This window comes from Dendrobates tinctorius, unplaced genomic scaffold, assembly GCF_039654945.1.
Source record: "Dendrobates tinctorius isolate UK_male_01 unplaced genomic scaffold, ASM3965494v1 ptg000016l, whole genome shotgun sequence".
Lineage (NCBI taxonomy): Eukaryota > Metazoa > Chordata > Amphibia > Anura > Dendrobatidae > Dendrobates > Dendrobates tinctorius.
The window spans coordinates 56,008,814-56,029,218 of NW_027361684.1; the positions used below are offsets into that span (position 1 = coordinate 56,008,814).

General features: G+C 44.8%; 1 protein-coding gene across 2 annotated transcripts in view; it reads left to right on the forward strand.

The window, feature by feature from the left end:
* Nucleotides 1–20,405, forward strand: part of ADGRG2 (adhesion G protein-coupled receptor G2) — a 231,688-nt gene that overhangs the window by 151,889 nt on the left and 59,394 nt on the right. For both annotated transcript variants that reach the window (XM_073565881.1, XM_073565882.1), the window contains 4 exons: nucleotides 320–423; nucleotides 1,229–1,268; nucleotides 18,790–19,388; nucleotides 20,164–20,353. In XM_073565881.1, coding sequence (XP_073421982.1) covers nucleotides 320–423; nucleotides 1,229–1,268; nucleotides 18,790–19,388; nucleotides 20,164–20,353 — 933 coding nt within the window. The remainder of the gene's footprint in view (nucleotides 1–319; nucleotides 424–1,228; nucleotides 1,269–18,789; nucleotides 19,389–20,163; nucleotides 20,354–20,405) is intronic.

Genomic DNA, 20,405 nt, shown 5'->3' on the forward strand with positions numbered 1-20,405 from the left:
CTAGACCAATTTAAACAGCTCAGTCCAACTAATATGACAAGTGGTTTCTCCCAATTCAACACAAAATGACACTTTTAGTGACTACTACAATCTCAGAATTTTTCAGCCTCTTCCTGACAAGTGTCTTTAGTACAAAGCAGAACACTTTTATATGACCTGCCACAAATGTGATGCAGAGCCAGACTCTAGCTTTTGGCATCATTAATAAGGAATTGTCCTCGTGGTCTGTTTCCTCCGCTTCAGATTATTCTATTGTGTGATATGTTTATTGTTTCATTTATACTCTTTTTTTCCTTTTTTCTTTCATTTTAATGCATAGTATAAAGAACTGCAGTGTCTTTCTATTGGATATTGCAAATATTACCAGTATTTGTAATAAACTGAATCCATATAAGGAATATATACAGTATTTTAATAAAATCGGTAAGTAGATGATTTTGTACATTACTTACTTTTTGAAGTTTATGAAGTTGGCTTTAAAGGGAACCTGTCATGATTGATATACATTTTTGTGGGAAAAGTTTCAGAAAAACTTGGATTTAATTAATCAAAATCCTTGGAGTGTTTATGTATACGAGCCTAGTAGGCGTTCTTATTCACCGATTGACAGTCTTTGTTGTATGATTGTTCATGCAGTGGTGATTGTTAATGAATAGAATGACCGCCCACTGGACTCATACAAACACCAGGGATTTAAATTAGTAAAATAAAAGTTATCTGAATTTTTTTCCAACAAGCCTACATATTGTCCTGCTCAGCATCTTCTTCTGTACCGTCTGTCAACTGATCACACTCCATGTACATTGTGACCGGTTCCCTTTAATCTTCTTTTCATTCTTCAGTTTTGCTCTATGATACTATTTGGTAGTAACAAATTGTTTATATTTAAATATATAAAAAAAAATATTTGTAGCTCGGTGGTCCATATGTGTGACAAAACTGGGGTGCCTTTTCACACCCTATAGTTTCAGGTCTAGAAAGTGTTGAAACATTGTTGAAATGAATGAATGAATGCATGCATGAATAAAACCTGTTTATGACATAATTTCCTTTTTCTGCATATACTGTGCACTAAACCACCCCTATCAGATACTGCAAAATAGAGTAAACCCCTTTAAATAGTATGCAAATCTATTTTTGCTTGTCAATAATTTTTGTATTCTTTTATAGAATTTAAGGGGATGTTGGTGTTAGAATTCTTTCTGATGTATTCTTGTATTTAATATAGATTACTGCTGTTGTCCTGAGAACTGTCCATTCTCCAGCTGGTGAGTTCTCGTCATTTTCATTTCTTTCTTTTTCTTTGGTCTAAACCATATGCACAAATACTAATACTTACTGTTTATTCCTGTAAATCAGTTCATCTTGTAGCTCTTCTCATACATGTGGCAAATAGTTACATTTGCACCTACAAAACTGCCCTTAAATATTTGGTCAGTTTAGTGTCCTACTAAACTTGTCTCATGCTGCAGATATCCAAAGAGGTGCTCATATATCAATGCTCCTATGTCCTAAAGACTAGTTTTAAGCAGGGAGTATTACAAAACACTGAATTTAGATTTCCATTTATTTTGTGGAAATGCACTTACCTGGTTGTATATAATAGTCTAGGGGTCCCAGACTTCGCCACCTGGTAAATGGGCTGCACATAGAAAAAAAATTGATGTTGATGGGCTGCACTCCTTGAAGGACAAGATGACATTTTAGTGATACCATTTTTTCCCATATGACTTATTATTCCACTTTTTTGTATCAGTATAATGAAAATACTAAATTTTTATTGTTTTTTTTTTCTTTTCTGTGTAAATCATATAAGTGATGGTATAGTTGCATATCTGTACGTTTACATTTTGTGTTTATTTTTGCTTTTTTTTTACTGTTATTTTTCATACTGCTGCTATATGGGGCTTTAACATTTACTTGTCTGATTGCTGATGTAATATACTGTAATACTTTTTGTGGGGAATCGGGGGGTCAGTGGGCGCCCAAGTCCGCTAGCCGGAACCGCATTGACCAGGGATCGTCCCACCTAACGCCCCCTCTCCCGTTAACATGGGCATAACGGTACTCAGACAATACAGGGTGGGGGTAAGGCAAAACAGTGTGGCAATGCTTTTTTGAATCACAAAATAGGCAGATGACACATAGAACAGTCCTAGTAAAATTACCCAAGATGGTGTACATTACAGAGTCTTACCCTTCCGCTGACCTGCCGGGATAATGGCAGATGTTACGTCAGAGCTCCCAGCGTCGGCTACCCCACCTGTGGTACACACACAGAGAGGAGGTAATGACAAGCGTAGGGAGATGAAAGTCCATTGCGTCCATACTAGGTCCAAAGCCAGTTCACACGAGAATCACCACCTGGCTTATCCGAACATCTCCAGGCGATCAGCGGGCCCCAATCCTTGCTTTCTCCAAATGTATCCATGGTTCAGTAATGGTCAACGGAGCAGATCCGATCCTTCTAACCGAAGCCGAATACCCCTAGGTTGTTTCCTGTAGCATGATAGATCTGTGTCCCTCCTGATGGTGCCATGATGGATTGGCTGCAGTCCTGTCTCTCGTCCGTTGGTGTTTTCCAGAATGTACGGATGTGTCATTTTCTCTTAGTCTCTCTGTCTCTGAGGGTACTGTTACACTTAGCGATGCACCAGCGATCCTGACAACGATATGGATCACTGGTGCATCGCTAAGTGGTCGCTAGTGAGCTGCCACACAGGCAGATCTCACCAGCGACATAGCAGGGGTCGGGGGTCGTTACTTACCTGTCAGACGCGGCGATCCTGACGTCCTCCCGCCCGCGTCCACGCGTCGGCGCCACATGAAGCCTAGCAGGAAGCGCCCGACGAGAAATGATCCAGGACGTTCTCGCGCGACCAGCGATAAGCAGCGGGGGAGCCGGTCGGAGGTAAGTATCAGACATGGCGATATCGCTAGCAATATCGCTGCTACGTCACAAAATCGGTGACGTTACAGCGATATTGCTAGCGATATCGCCAAGTGTAATGGGGGCTTGAGTCTCTTTATACTGAGGCATGTAACCTATATTTAGATTTACCCATTGTCCTTCAGTCCACCCTCACAGATGAGGAGAAGAATGGTGACGACCAAGTTGCCTTGTTTGATTATGTAATCTATTTGCATAGATTTTCCTCCTCTGTTTTACAAAGCAACAAACTATCTGGGCTATACAGTGTATGATTAGCATATCAGTATACCTCACTATTCATCAAGGATAAGAGCACACTATGTTATATCAAATATCAGCTTTCAAGTCTGTATTCCAGGCTTACACAAATAAGTCTGTTTTCTTGACCCACCAGAAATCAGTACTTAAATCCAAAAGCCAACATACAGATGAAAAGTCAATTCTTTCTCTTAAGAGAAATAAATATTCACCCCATTCCATGAATATTAATTTCTCTTAAGTATTGTGACGGCCGTCTGCGAATCTGGGCTGCAGTGGGGACAGCACCCCGAGTAACCCCGAGACCCTTAACCCCTATACAGGGATCTGGAATTGTAGCAAGGCCCAGGAGGTAGCTGTCTAGATTAGCAGTGGACCAGAGCAGGACGGCCACCAAGGGGTCAAAACTAAAACCCGTAATCAAGGTCAGGATGCAGGAGTCTGAGACCAGGGCGCCGCAGAGGCACAAAATCAGCAGACAGAGGGAGAGTCAAAAGTCCAGGCCAGGGTCAGTAAAACCAGGAGGGCAGCGAGGTACAGAATCAGCAGGCAGAAGGAGAGTCAGGAATCCAAGCAAAGGTCAGCGTCAAAAAGTCGGAAGAGAGGCGGAGGTACAAAAATGGCAGGCAATAGAATGGTCAAGAATCCAGGCTGAGGTCAGAGTATACACTATAGAAATTCACACAGTAACACGCAGGGGAACCAAGAATATATCCGGCGGCTTGCAAGACCAGTCCCCAGGTATTTGAGGGATCAGGTCCTCCCTCACAGGTTCCCGGCCCGATGATGTAACCAGGACCGCCCCCGGACCAGGCCAGATGGACATGCAGTAAGCCCTACATGACTGACAGAGGGGCGGAGCCTGCGCCCACCAGATGCCTGTGCAGGAGCCCCCTCTCTGCCACCACCCTCACCCTGGAGCGAACCACGGCGCCTCCCAGTGGCTAAGGCAGGAATAGCCGTCCCTGAGTCCGACGGCGATGTGACGGTCCGGCGCCCCCGAGTGGCCGAGACCGGAACTGCAGGCCCTGAGTCTGGCAGTGACGTCCGGCGCCTCCTAGTGGCCGACGCCGGAACAGCAGGCCCTGAGTCCGACGGCGACGTGACGGTCCGGCGCCCCCGAGTGGCCGAGACCGGAACTGCAGGCCCTGAGTCTGGCAGTGACGTCCGGCGCCTCCTAGTGGCCGACGCCGGAACAGCAGGCCCTGAGTCTGGCTGCGACGTGATAAGTATCAGCACACATGACTGCCTGGCAGCAGCAGGAAGTCTCCAGCTGACACTGTGCTCGCTAGAGAGCAATGAATGCTCACTGCTGTGCATGCACATAGTCCCGGCTTGCAGAGCATTGAGTATTCCGGCAGTATTCTCTGAGGGAGTGTTGGGAAGGTAAGTGTAATTTTTTTTGTTTTTTATGTTATGTTTTCTGATGGTATCATGCATACCAGGACCGGTATGGGGGCCAATCATACCAGGATAAGGATGGGACCATGCATACCAGGACCAGGATGGGGGCCAATCATACTTGAATATGGATGGGGCCATACATACCAGGATCGGGATGGGGCCAATCATACCAGGAAAAGGATGGGACCATGCATAACAGGACCAGGATGGGGCCAATCATACCAGAATAAAGATGGAACCATGCATACCAGGATGGGGGCCTATCAGGCCCTGCAAACCAGGATAGGGATGGGGCCATGCATACTAGAACTAGATTGGGGCCCTGCATACCAGAATAGGGATGAGGGTGATCATTCCTGGCAGGATAGGGATGAGAGGGAAAAATCCTACCAGGATAGGAATGAGAGGGAACAATCCTACCAGGATAGGGATGAGGGAGGCATGCACACCAAGGTAGAGATGAGGGGGCCATGCTTACCAGAATAGGGATGAGGGAGCCATGCATACCAGGATACAGATGAGGGGACCATATATACCAGGATAGGGGATATTAAACACAGAATTGACCAGTGACCACATTTTTTGCTTCAGTTTTTTTTCCTCAATTTCATTCTCTAAAACCTAGGTGCATCTTATGGTTCGGTGCATCATATAGTCCGAAAAATACAGTATTTTATAACATCCACTCCAGTCTTTTTTCCTGCAGAATTTAAAATCTCCCAGTCTAGTACCCATACATTGTGCCCCCATATAGTGTAGAGCCTCTATACATTGTGCCCAGCTTGTGCTTCTGGCGATACACACCCGTAAATTAGGTGCCTTCTCTCTATTACAACAATGTTAAACCTGTGGCCGCTTACTGAGGTTTAAGCACAGTGGGGCTCAGGGGGGGCATTTGGATTCGGGAGCGCATGATTCACTAGATTTTATTTGAGGGTGTGGCAGCCATGTCGCTTTTCCAGAGTCTTTGTTCTATCAGTAATGTGAGAACCCCCTATAGTTCCAGTGACAGATGACAGACCTGAGTGGGAGCATGATTTGTGCGGGACAAATTAGGGTTTTTATTGGTATCATTTTGGGGTATATTATATTTTTATATTGCTTCCAGAATAAGGCTGGGATCACATTCTTGTGTTCTGTGCTGAACATTTATGTCTGTGTTTCTGTTTAAATCCACAAAAATGTGATTCTGATGAAAACCTCAACAGAACCACGTACAATGAGGCAGATGGAGACACTTTGGAGCAGGGCTGTGGAGTCGGTAAGCCAAACCTGCAACTCCGACTCCGACTCCGACTCCTCAATTTCTCTTACACCGACTCCGACTCCAACTCCGACTCTGACTCCACGACTCCGACTCCCACACATATTGCTTATATTTAAGTGAAAAATTTATTGTAGTACAATATGAAACTCAGACATTTAATCATTTTTATGATCCCATAATCAAGATATTTAGATAGAACAGAATATATATTGGTGTACTACCCGGTTTTCATTCTTTTTGGTACAGATACGATATGGATAGACAGATATGGATAAATGGATAGAGCAGATTTCTAATCTGCTTTTGCTATTGAAAACATTATCTATGAGCTCAAAAACCTTTCAGGTGATGCGGTTTTTTAAAAAGATGATCAGCTTTTGCAGCTGAAAAACGTATCCTCAAAAAACACAGGAAAAACGCTGTGTGTGAATGTAGCCTTAGATCAGGAATAGAACAGCCATTTATAGGACATTTCATAACTTTCCCAAATTCCTATGAAAAAATATTCAGCACATCCTGCATTGAATTACTGTACCCCATTTATTATTTATTTTAGGAGTCGGAGTCGGTCCATTTTATACCGACTCCAACTCCGACTCCGACTCCACCAAAATGAGCACCGACTCCGACTCCACGACTCCGACTCCGACTCCACAGCCCTGCTTTGGAGTCTGTTTGGTGTCGGCTGCGGTGGTATCCATCTTTTTAGGTGTGCACAGATCTGTGGTCGCCCACACTTGTGCGCTAAAAAGGCGCCTAAAATGATGGGACACCACTAGAGTTGAGCGACTTTTGGTTTTTTAGGGTCGCGTTTCGTTTCGTGAAACCCGACTTTTCCAAAAGTCGGGTCGAGCAAGATCGTCCGATTATAGGGAAAAGTCGGGGTCGTACCGAAACACGAAACCCAACGTAAGTCAATGGGGAATAAAAGTCGGCAGTGAGAGGAGGACAGGAAACACACCAACAGTGCCCATTTGAATGCCAAAAGCATCAATTCTTCTTACTTAAGCTTGTCAACCTTAATTAACTTCATAATACAGGTTACGCACTGAAAAATGGGGGTTATTTGGCTACAGTTGTGGGGGGGGAGGGCTGGCTCCAGGTTTTCATGTGCCCTGGGCGAAAGAGCGCCCCTTTAACACATACCACAACTCATCATGCTCCGATACGGCAGAGAAATGGCGGTATAGTACAATGAAAAATACTTCACTTTTTACATCTCATGACGAGGCCCATCTATTTCTCCATACAGAATCATTGGTCCCATATAATGTTTGAAACAGTATATGATGAGCTCCACATAATGCTACAGTATATGTTGGTCCCCATGGATGAAGCTCCACTGTCTTATGGGCCCAAATAATGCTCCAAACATAATGGGCCCCATTTCTAATGCTCTAGTGTATAATGGGCCCTGTAAATGCTGCTCCAGTGTCTGATGTCCACCTTTGGAATGTTCCAGTGTATGGTGGGCCCCATCTATCATTCTCCAGAGTATAGTGCTCCCCAAAAATTGCTGTCCCAACATTGAAAACAATCAAATAAGTCTCCTCGCTAGGGAATCCCTGTACTTGTCTGGACTCCTCGTCGTCCCCATCTTCCATCTCACTGCACAGTATTTCAACTTTGCAAGTGCTGTGATTCTGAGCAAGCAGGGGTGGCCCACTCGTTGGCGACGGCACTGGCACAGGACCCCTGATAGTACGGTGGTGTGTCTGATGGCGGGTGGGCCGAACCTGCACTTTCATCTGCAGCTTCCTCTTTGTCACCGTGTAAGATGGAACTGTATATGGGAAGGGTAACCTGAGTTTCATCAGGGTCAGATTCAGGCCATGTAGCGTGCGAGGGGAATGTAGTGGTCTGGGTCAATGTACCAGCAGATTCATCGAGCAGTGGCTGGGCATCAGTGCACTTGTGTCGCCCCCAGGAGTACGGTCGCCACAGTGGCATTACCTTCTTCCTAGGGAGTGTGATGTCATGCTTGGGAGCAACGAACGATCTCTCTAGCAGGTTAACTGATTGGGCGGCGTTATTCCCACGAGTCATGACCCTCCAAACAGCGTTCATGAAGGCAAAGTGTTTGTTTTACGTGGGCAGTATGGTTGCAAAGCTGAACCTTAAAGGAATGTCCAGAAGGGCACCACCAGGAGTGGAGCCTACGGTTAAATTCGACTCCACCTGGGAAACCTCAACCATGCCAGCTACAGAACAGATGCACACATTGCAAGCTTAATTCCGTTAACGAACGAGACTCCGTCATGCCCCGCGGTCCGAGTCCGGCTTACTAGAGGGACACGTGAGGCTCTGGCACATGAGATTGGCCAATAACTGGTGTGTCATGCCCTTACATGTCCGTGGCTGCATGTGCGCTACACTGAAAAGGCCAGCGTTTGTCGCTTACAGGTGCAGATAACCCACTGAACAACGTTAGTGATGGGGATCACTGATTACAATTATTACCCGCGAACAATGATTTCCCAGTAAGTGCAGGTCAACCGCAGTTCTGGAATTAGGCCTAACCGTCATTCCTGAAAAAATGAAAAACTTACGTATGCAAACCACAGGTGCTGTAGCTTGCTTAACAGCTCGCCAGCCGTTCTCACGCCCAGTATGGATTACACGTGATTGCACAAAGGTGAGAAAGGGTACCGTATCCCCAGATAATATGTATGGATAGCGTACACATTCAAAATATATATCTATACATCAGGAGGCAGGCTCAGACGGTGTTGGGCCCAGTATGGATTGCACGTGATTGCACAAAGGTGAGAAAGGGTACCGTATCCCCAGATAACATGTATGGATAGCGTACACATTCAAAATATATGTCTATACTTCAGGAGGCAGGCTCAAACGGTGTCAGGCACAGTATGGATTTGACGGCCCAGACTACACAGCGGAGGAGCAGGGAGAGGTAAAGATTGCAAATGCTGGGGCCCTGCCCAAGCAAGGGGGGCCCACTCGTGGGCGTCGGTACTGGCACTGGGCCCCTCATAGTACGGCGGCGTGTCTGACGGCGGGTGTGCACCACCACCGTCAGAGACACTTGATTGCACTATGAGGGACCCTGTGCCAGTGCCCGCGCTCAAGAGTCGGCCTACCCACCTGTCCAGGGCAACGGCACTCGCACGGTGTCGTGCGCTAGGTGGTGACCCCGGCCATGGGGGGGGGGGGAGGCAGCACAGTTAGGGAGTTTTAGAAAGTGGCATATGTTGATGTTGGACATTCAGCTGATGCAAAAGGCGAAATAGGTCAAGTCCCAGGAAGAGGTGGACCAAAGCAAGCCATTTTTCTGTCACCCTATGTGTCATCAGGGGAAGGTGGGACCAAATCCTTGGAAACCCATGCGTGGTTCATTTTAATGAAGGTTAGATCATCCACATTTTGGGTTGACAGACGGGTCCTTTTTTCTGTCAGGATTGATCCAGCTGCACTGAAGACTCTTTCCGATAGCACACTTGCAGCTGGGCAAGCGAGCTCCTGTAAGGCATATTTTGCCAATTCAGGCCAGGTGTCCAGTTTAGCGGCCCAATAGTCAAAGGGGAATGACCTGTGTGGGAGAACATCGATATGGGAGGAAAAGTAGTTTGTAACCATAGTTGACAACTGCTGTCTCCTGTCACTTTCCATCGATGCAGTATTACCAGTTGTGTGAGCGGTACTTGAAAAATCAGTCCACAACATTGTCATGAAACCCCTGTCTCCAACGCCACTTCTTCTGTGTGCACCACGAACACATCTGCCAAGCTGACCCCGGCCCGTACGGCTCGTGTGAGAACCATCACCGCTGCTGTGTGCTGGGAATGCCTCAAGCAACCGATTTTACCAGAGTTGCTTGTTTATTAGCCAATATTAGGTCAAGGTTCTCCTGTGGCATGATGTTTTGTAATTTGCCTTTATAGCGTGGATCCAGGATGCTGGCCAACCAGTAGTCGTCATCGTTCATCATTTTGGCAATGCGGGGGTCCCTTTTTAGGATCTGCAAGGCATAATCTGACATGTGGGCCAATGTTCACGGTGTCAATGATGCACTGCGAGTGCTGGTTGGAGGAGCACTTTCTGGCAAACCCACATCCCTCCAGTCATGCACAAACCCTGTACCAGACCTTGCCACGCCAACATTTTCACTTGCCCCACGAGATGCATCCTCCTCCCCTAAGTAATCATCCCCATCATCCTCCTCCTCCTCCTCCTCCTCCTCTTCTTCCTCCACCTCGTCCAGGAGAGGTCCCTGAGCAGACAATGGCTGAATGTCATCAAGGATTCCCTCCTCCTCTTCCTCCTCATCAACATTGGCTGCAGAAGCCTGCTCCTTAAGGTGCGTCAAAGTTTGCATGAGCAGACGCATAAGTGGGATGCTCATGCTTAGGATGGCGTCGTCTGCGCTTACCAGCCGTGTGCATTCCTCAAAACACTGAAGGACTTTACAGAGGTCTTTCAGCTTCGACCACTGCACACCTGTCAACTCCATGTCTGCTCTCAAAGTGCCTGGCCGTGTATCCTCCCACAAATGCATTATGGCCTGCCTCTGCTCGCACAGCCGCTCCACCATGTGCAGGGTGGAGTTCCACCTTGTTGCAATGTCGATAATGAGGCGGTGGTTGGGAAGGTGGAGCAATCGCTGCAGCTTCTGCATACGAACGGAGTGTACAGGCGACCGGCGGATGTGCGCACACAGTCTTCGCACCTTCTGGAGCAGGGCTGTTAACTCCGGATAATTTTTGAGGAAGCACTGCACCACCAGGTTCAAGGTGTGAGCCAAGCAAGGTATGTGGCTGAGTTTTGAAAGGGCTATGGCTGCCACAAAATTACGGCCGTTATCACTAACTACCTTGCCTGCCTCAAGATGTACACTGCCCAGCCATGACTCAGTTTGTCGCTTCAAGTACTCGGCCAGCACCTCGGCGGTGTGTCTGTCGCCCAAACACATCATCTGCAACACAGCCTGCTGACGCTTTCCACTAGCTGCTCGATAGGGGGACACCTCGTGTGCAACAGTGGCAGCTGCAGATGGAGTGCTCGTACGACTGCGCTCTGTGGACGAGCTTTCGCTTCTGGAGGAGGAGGAGGAGGATCGAACGCCTACAGCCAACTGTTTACTATACCGTGGGCTAGGCAGCACTGTCCCACCACCGCTGTCCCCTGTGGACCCTGCATCCACCACATTAACCCAGTGCGCAGTGATGGACACGTAACGGCCCTGGCCATGCCGACTGGACCATGCATCAGTTGTGAGGTGCACCTTTCCGCTCACTGACTGCTTGAGTGCATGGACAATGCGGTCTTTCACATGATGGAGGAGGGCTGGGATGGCTTTGCGAGAGAAGAAGTGGCGACTGGGTAGGTCATAGCGTGGTACTGCATAGGCCATGAGTTCGCGGAAAGCTGCGCTTTCCACCAACCGATAGGGCATCATCTCAAACGAGATTAGTTTGGCAATGTGGGCGTTCAAACCCAGTGTACGCGGATGAGAGACTGAGTACTTTCTTGACCTACTCATAGTGTCTGGGAGGGTGAGCTGGACTTGAGAGCTGCATATGGTGGAAGTAGCGGTGGACAGGGCGGACTGAGAGAGGGTTGATGATGGTGATGGAGTTGGTGTTCTTTCTGATGGCCTAGAATCAGTCTTTCGTTGATATAACAGTGGGATTCCCTGACTGCTGTGGCCTTGCAACGACACCTCAACATTTGCTGCTGTGCTAACCGGTGGGCTTACAGTGGGGGAAACAATGTAGCGTTGCTGACTACCTTCGTTGTGATCAGTTGCACATGTGGCACTTGAGGTTTGGTGTTGTGTCCACGCTTGCAAGTGCATGGTGTTTAAATGTCTAAGCATGCAACTGGTATTCAAATTTTTCAGATTTTTCCCTCGGCTAAAGGTCTTTGCGCACTTCTTACAGATAACCTTGGCCTGATCATGAGGATTTTGTTCAAAAAGTGCCACACTGCACTCTTCCTACTTTGGCAGACATTTTGCGGCCTAGCACGCTGTGATCTTTTGACCCTGTGGACAAGCTGTCCAGCAACTCTTTTGATTTTTGGAACCTGTCTTTGGAGTGCTCCGGGCCTGCCAGATAACAGCTATTGCGATGTCGATGTCTGCTGTGGATGCTCCTCATCTGAGCTATTGGAAGCAGCACCCTCTTCCCCCAATGGATGCCAATCTGGGTCAACAACTGGGTCATCCATCACCTCCTCTTCAATGTCATGTGCACCTTCCTCTGTGTCACCGTGTATGGTGGTATAGTGTGCGGGAAGGGGCACCTGAGTCTCATCAGGGTCAGAATCTGGCTCTGTACACTGCGAGGACAATGTAGTGCTCTGAGTGAATGTACCAGCAGAATCATCCATCAGCGGCTGTGCATCAGTGCACTCCATGTCAGATTCATCTTGGCCTGGGTAATTCACCATTTGACTTGATAATCCAGGCATGGTATGTGAAAACAGCTCCATGGAGTAATCAGTAGTATGGCCTGCGTCATCCTTCAATCTTGGTTGGGGTGAAGGACACAAGGAAAGGTGTGGTTCATGAACATGAGCCTCCAATGACGACTCAGTGCTTTTACTTTTTACAACTGAAGAAGAGGAGGCGATAGAGCTGGAGGCTGAGTCAGCAATGTAAGACAAAACTTTTTCCTGATGCTCTGGCTTTAAAAGCGGTTTGCCAACTCCTAGAAAACTAAGCCTTCGAAGCCTTATGGAGCCAGACGATGACGCAGGCTCAACACCTCCTGCATTCGGTCCTATTTTGTTCTTGCCACTACCATCAGATCCACCACCAACACCATCATTACCAGCTGCCAACCCCCGCCCAATTCCACGGCCTCTTCCACCAGCCTTCCTCATTTTTGGTAGAAATGTAGACAAAATCCAACAAACTATATAGTAATGTAAAACAAGGTACAAGGTGTCTATAGGACAGGGGAGATTTTGAATTTCTGCTCACACTAGTGGACACTGGACACTTTTGGATTGTGTGAGGCCCACTGAATATCTGAGCGCTATGTCACAGGCTCGATGGCACAGCTGTGACCAAAGTGACTAGAGGATAAGTGAGATTTTGAATTTCTGCTCACACTAGTGGACACTGGACACTTTTGGATTGTGTGAGGCCCACTGAATATCTGAGCGCTATGTCACAGGCTCAATGGCACAGCTGTGACCAAAGTGACTAGAGGATAAGTGAGATTTTGAATTTCTGCAGACACTTGTGGACACTGGACACTTTTGGATTGTGTGAGGCCCACTGAATATCTGAGCACTATGTCACAGGCTCGATGGCACAGCTGTGACCAAAGTGACTAGAGGATAAGTGAGATTTTGAATTTCTGCAGACACTTGTGGACACTGGACACTTTTGGATTGTGTGAGGCCCACTGAATATCTAAGCACTATGTCACAGGCTCGATGGCACAGCTGTGACCAAAGTGACTAGAGGATAAGTGAGATTTTGAATTTCTGCTCACACTAGTGGACACTGGACACTTTTGGATTGTGTGAGGTCCACTGAATATCTGAGCGCTATGTCACAGGCTCGATGGCACAGCTGTGACCAAAGTGACTAGAGGATAAGTGAGATTTTGAATTTCTGCAGACACTTGTGGACACTGGACACTTTTGGATTGTGTGAGGCCCACTGAATATCACAGAGCTATGTCACAGGCAGAAATTGGCTAGTGTATCACAAACTACAAGGTGTATGTAGAATTGGGCAGAGTAGGAATCTCCCTAGAGTGTAGGTCTGTAAGAACGGAACATGTCCTTGACTTATTCTCACAGAGTGACACAGATAGCTTCACTGTGGCTGTGATAACAGCCGTTACACGGTACTGTGTGAGGAGCGTACACCGCTGTATGGTGTGAAAACATGCACGCTCAGTACCTCAGCAGGACAAAAAAAAAAATTGGGATTGCTTTTAAAAAAGCAGTTTGCAGCTCAGTACCTCAGCAGGACAAAAAAAAAAAATTGGGATTGCTTTTAAAAAAGCAGTTTGCAGAGCAGTGGGTAAACAGCAATGCAGCTGTCAGGAAGCCTTAGAAGGCAGCCCAACAACCAACACCACTGATACACCACAATATAGCCTCCCCTTGCACTGCACACACAGTGACTGGTGTGTTGTACAGGCACAATCGCTAGCAGCAGAAGCAGTTTTTTTTTCTTCTTCCCTGCCTAACACTCTCCCTACAGAATCAGCAGCAACCTCTCCCTATGCTAAGATCGGCAGAAGTAAGATGGTGGTCGGCGTGCACGCCCTTTTATACCCCCTGTGACGCCCACCAAAGCAAGCCAATCACTTGCATGCCCTTCTGAAAGATGGTGGTGACCCGTGCCTATGTCATCACGTTGCCCACAGTGTCCGTGGATCCTGATTGGCTGAAAAAGAGCGCAAAACAAACTTTTGAAACGCGACTTTGGCGCGTAAGTCGCCGACCTCGTGGCCGACCTCATCCTAGGGTCGGGTTTCGTTTCATGAAACCCGACTTTGCCAAAAGTCGGCGACTTTTGAAATTTTTCGACCCGTTTCGCTCAACTCTAGACACCACTAGACCACTGACTAGTCCAAAGTGACTCCATCTGCCTCATAAGTGAGTGGATCCGTCCGGGGTTTTGTGTCTGAATCGAGGTTTTGATAATTTACATGGAAACTCCGACGTAAGTACTCAGTGGAGAGAGCCGCATTATATGTGAGACGAGGCTTATTCCGATTTTTGGGAGGTAGAAGGAACAAATAAACAGCTATACAAGAGAAGATCTTACTTTTATTTTTGCACCCTTCACCGTGCGGTATAAGTGATAAGGGGGATTTATTCTTCGGGTCGGTTTTATTACAGTGATACCAGATTTATATAGGGTTTTTTTAGGTTTTGCTGGCATCACACAGTAAAAATGCTTTTTTATAAAAAAAAAAATTTTATGTAACCATATTCTGTGAGCTGTAACTTTATTTTTTGGCGAGCAAATCTGTGAGAGGGCTTAATTTTTGCAGGACGAATTGCAGATTTTTTTGGTACTATTTTGGGGCTCATAATATTTTTTGATCACTTTTTATTCAGATTTTTCAGACATAGAATAAACAAAACCCAGCAATTCTGTTATTGTTTTTATTTTATTCTTTTTGCACCGTTCACCTTTCAGTAAAAGTGATAAGACCGATTTGATTTGTTTATCGGGTCGGTACTATTACAGTGATACCAGATTTATAATGTTTTTCTCATGCTTTGTTTTTACAGGCTAAAAACTTTATTTTAGCAAAATGAATTTGTTTTTTCATCATATTCTTAAAGCTGTAACTTTTTTTATTTTTTTTCTGAATGGCCTATATTAGGGCTTGGTTTTTGAGGGACTTTTTGGCATTTTAATTTATCCGATTTTTTTTTTTCATATGACTTTTTGATATCTTTTTATTAACTTTTTTTGTCAGTCAGTATGATGAAAAGTAACATTTTTAGCGTTTTTTTAATTATTTTTTTACGGCGGTCGTCAAAAGATATTCCAGACTCGGCAATACCTTATATGTGCTTATTTGTTTATTTTTGTTTTAGCAGAAATGCTGCATTTTGAGTGGCGTATTGGATTTAATGATTTGTGTGTTGTTGTTTTTTTTTTTTTTACATTTTTCACATGTTTTGTTTTACGGTTGTCAATTTTTTATTCAGTCCCACTGTGGGACATGTATAATTTTTATTTTGATCACTTGTCTCATGCATTGCTGATAGTTTGTCCAATAGGAGTGGCGTATAGAGAGAAGAGGGGAGGGCTGGGATTGAATCCTGAGGAACCGCAAAAGTAAGGGGAAGCATAGAGGAATAAAAGCTGGCAAAAGATGCAGTGAAGGAGCTGGCAAAGAGGAAAAGGAGAACCAAGAGAGAGCAGTGTATTTTTGAAGCCTATAGAGCGGGGCATAGTGAAGAGGAGCTGATGATCCACAGTGTCAAATGCTAAGAGAGATCCAGGAGAATCAGCAGGGAGCAGTAGCCATTAGATTTAGCTGTTAGTAGATTGTTAGATTTTAGTAAGGGCAGTTTCAGCAAAGTGTAAAGAGCAGAAAACAGATTGCTAAGGGCCAAGAAGATAGTTATGTAGAGGTCAGTGACAGCCAGGGTAAGGGACTGAAGGAGATATGAGGGAATAGAGTCACTGGTCCCGGTTGAAGGGCAAAAAGAAGCAAGGAGCCTGGTAGGTTCTAACTTAACAGGATCAAAGGTGAAAAGTGAGCTTAAAGTTCAGGAGGGAAGATGATCCAGGCTCTGAGGGGTTTGTGTGAAAATGCCCTGATGGATATGGTTGATTTTTTTCTAGGAAATACATGGTCAGATCGTCAGTGCTGAGGTTGATAATCAGGAACTGAACTTTAGGTCTCAGGAGGGAATGGAAAGTTTCAAAGTGTCTTGTTGGATTGTCCATTAGTGATGTGATGAAGGTGGTGAAGTAGACTTGTTTGGTCAGCTGGACAGCAGAGTTATAAGTTTTGAAATATTAATTCCAGCTCACCCAGTTGCTCTATGCTCATCCACCTGGGGCTCAGACACCGGCCTCACCCTGGCCTCACATCAAGGATAATAGAAAAAATTGGAGTCCGGCTCAACTTTTAAATAAAATATGTGCTTGGGGGCGCTAGTAATAGTAATACCCGCTGCAGGACAGAACAACACACCACAATGTTGTAAAAATTAATGATAAACATAAATGTGTGTCTGCGATGAGGTATCATTTATATAATATCATACTAGATAAACTCTAAAATCATGAAATATAAAATATAATATAAATAGTAAAACTGTATAAAAAGTAGGGCCGTTTAAAAAGAAATAATAAATTAATCAAAATAATTCCATATTAATAAGGAACAATTAGAGATTTACCTCAAATACATTCATTGCGGGATATGCATGCTTGCGTTGAAGGAGGAAAATGTTTCCTCTGTTGTACCGCACTGAGCTTTCATGAAAGCAGGGCAGAGTTAAGTCACAAGATTGCAAGTAGCTTCTAGAGCGCTGTCTCGGCCGCTGACAGACACTCTGGGTACTCACAGATCCAGCGATGCGCTAGCGTGGTAGTTCTCAGCGTGTGACTGCTGTCTCTGCGATGCCAGCAGGACCTTCGTGACGTCAATGGTCACGTGATGGAATCCGGAGTGCGATAACGACCAATTCCTTTCCTACCGGTTTCGGATATGCTCGGTTTCCTTCGTCAGGGATGGTCCATCAGGGGGAATGGTCATCTTTTAAACCTGCAGTTACTATCTTGGCATATTAACCCATTATATTCTGCCCTATTTTCTCAATTAAATGCAAACAATTCAACCTCAGAATTAAGGCCCCTCGGTATTAAAGAATCCAAATTGAAAATCCATTGAGTTTCTGCACGGGACATTTTTTTAATTAAATATCCTTTCCTCCAATCTCTCCGGACAATTTGTAAACCGGTTACAACTGTGCCATTAATTGATCCCCTATGATGATCTGCGTAATGCTTGCAGAGGGGATGTCCTATGAAATTCTTCCTTATATTTCTTAAATGTTCATTAATGCGGACATTAAGTGGACGTTTTGTTCGCCCCACGTATAGTTTGCCGCAAGGGCACTTTATTGTATAAATGACTCCTGTTGTATTGCAAGTAATACAATCCTGAATAGTGAGTTCCGTATTCCCGTTGGACGCAGTGTATTGTTTAGAGTTTTACAAGTTTTGCATTTCTGACATGGATAGAAGCCAGGTTTATTAAAAGGCCTCATACGTAATGCTGAGGTATAGTTATAATTTGGTGCTATGATGAGCAATTTCTTGTAGATGAGAGAAACAAAGTACAAAAAAGATCAATAGAGGCCCTAAGGCCTGTTTCACACTTCCGTTTTTTCAAATCCGTCAAAATCCGTTGGTTTCCGTAAAAAAACGGATCCGCCATTTTTTTGCAGGATCCGTTTTTTTGTCCCATAGACTTACATTAGTGGTTACCGTGGATCCGTCAAAAAAACGGATCCGTTTTTTAAAAAACGGATCCGTCTGCATCAGTTTCCGTCAAAAAAACGGAAACGGATCCGTTTGGCGGACACAAAAACGGAAGTGTGAAACAGGCCTAATTCAGGACAAGACCCATGACTAAGACTGCTTAGTGCAGTCGAAACACATCGACTGGCTCATTTCGACCATGTACATTTTCTTTTGTATGCACTATAATTTCTTTTGAAAAATAAAAGGAAAGTCCAGTCCTGTTGAGCCGGATTCCAATATTTTCTATAATAAATTTTGAGAATGAACATACTGGATGAAGTCTTCTTCTGAAAGTGATTTTCTCCACTGACGATCGGCACACCTTGAGCAGCGCTGGAGAAGACATGTCTGCAGCGTGAACCAGGGTTGCCATCGTCTGTGCCGGGTCATTCTACTTGTTTCAGGTTGCTGCTTCATCCAGGGTGCTCTGTAATGTATTATTACAATGTGACAATGCTGAGTCTGGACAGGAGAGGGAGGAAATCGGAACTCAAGATGATTGTAGATTTCTGAATGTGTGGTAAGTGGGGGTATACTGAGCAGGGAGACAGTTCTTGACATAGAAAGAAAAAGGTTGTGGTCAGAGAGTGAGAGAGGGGAATTAGTAAAGTCATACACTGAGCTGAGAGAAGACGAGGTCCAGTGTATTGCTGTCCTCATGTAGAATAGTTGGTAAGCTGTGAAAGACCGAAGAACAAGGTTAGAGATAGAAGATAAGTGGCAGATGGGGAGAGCGGAGCATCAGCGGGGGTGGTAAAGTTCCCCATGTTGAGAGTGGGAATGTCACAGGATAGAAAGTGTGGAAGCCGGTGGCAAAGTGATCGAGGAACTGGTTGGCTTTGTCGCAGGACATTTTACTTGTTACAGCTGTAACTCCCTACAGAAAAGAGGGACAACAAACATTATCAAACTGTAAGCGTGTTCTTCCTTTTGCAGCTATATCTCTTTCCCTGCCTGTTATACCAATGGCAGTTCTGGAAGCGGAGGGAGCAGCACTGGAGGAGTCCAGACAACAACTGCCGACAACAGTGGAGCACTTGGTACAACTGTTATTAATGGAACTAGTACAATTGTTTACCGTCGACCTTCTACAACTTTTACCAAAGGATCTAGTACAACTTTTAATATTTTATCTAACACAACTCTGGATGCTGATCTCAGTACAACTATTGATATTGATTCTAGTACAACACGTAAAGGTGACATTACATTAACAACAAACAGTAAATCAAAAACTACTATTAACAGTGAAAGTACATCAGTTAATAATGGAACTAATGTAACAGTTAACCTTGGTAATACAACAACTGTTAACAGTTGGTCCAATGCAACGGGTGATCAAGGATCAATGACTACGACTCAAAGTGAAGATAGCGATCAAACTTCTACAAGACCTAAGACAACAACTATCAGTGGCCCTAAAAGGACAACTAATAGTGAATCGAATGTTACAGCCAACAGTGGACCTACAAGAACTACTACATATACCACTGTCTATACTACAGCTAACACTACAAAATCGCCAAGCACTAAAGGTAAACCTGAAGTACTCTCTCAGTTGTGTGACAATCTCCACTCCCATACAATATAATATTGCAATATCTAGTTTTGGTCTTGTTCCTGTATATGTTTAATATTGATACATGTATGCAGATTTGTATGTAATGACTGTATGTTTTAGAAAATGTCCATGTATAACTAAAATTTAATGCATTTACTAGGATAACAATTAAATGTAGAGGTGAATAGCTTTTGCTAATAATCAGTGTTTTGTCATGCATGTTTTGCATGACACAACTGTGTGAATGTCCATTTGTGCAGAACTACAGAAGCAATATTACTATATCATGGTCAAAACCTTCAAAAGCTTGGCTCAATTGAAGAGATTAGGATTGAAAAAAATGGCTACAAAACCACACACCACCACATGTGGACAGGTTTGGTGCTGCCTTGGAAGAAGTCCACTATGCAGACAAAGCAGGGACGAGAGGGGACTGCTCTATTCATTGCTCTCCATGTTCACAATGGTTTGTCTATCACTCCACTGTGGACGTAATACAAGCAAAATTCAGGGATGTATGATAGCGTTCCCATACTAGCCGGGTACATAAGCACCAGGATTAAGAATTGTTTTTTGCAAACAGTTATATGTCAGTATTCCCTTAAAGCGTTAGCATTACTGTGTATACCTCACTCACACTGTAAAATTATTTTTCAATGAAATGTATAACATTACCAGTAACGCTTGTCAAAATGTATTCCCTGAAGTTTCAGATAATTGCTTCATTTCCTTTTTTTTCTTTTTCAAAGATACTTTGAAAAAAATTTCAAACATCCTCAATTCCGGAAGTCTCAATTCATCCATTGTAAACAGTGTTGTGTCCCAGTTAGAAAACATGTTGTCAGGAGAAGTGAGTGCTGATGATGCACCAGATTTTCTCAATACCATAAACTCTTTTTTAAATGTCTCTCAAGCTCTTCTTGGACCAGTTTCTAACAGGTAATTCATTGTGTATCAGTCTAAAATATCTCTTGTGAATCACCAGGATCTG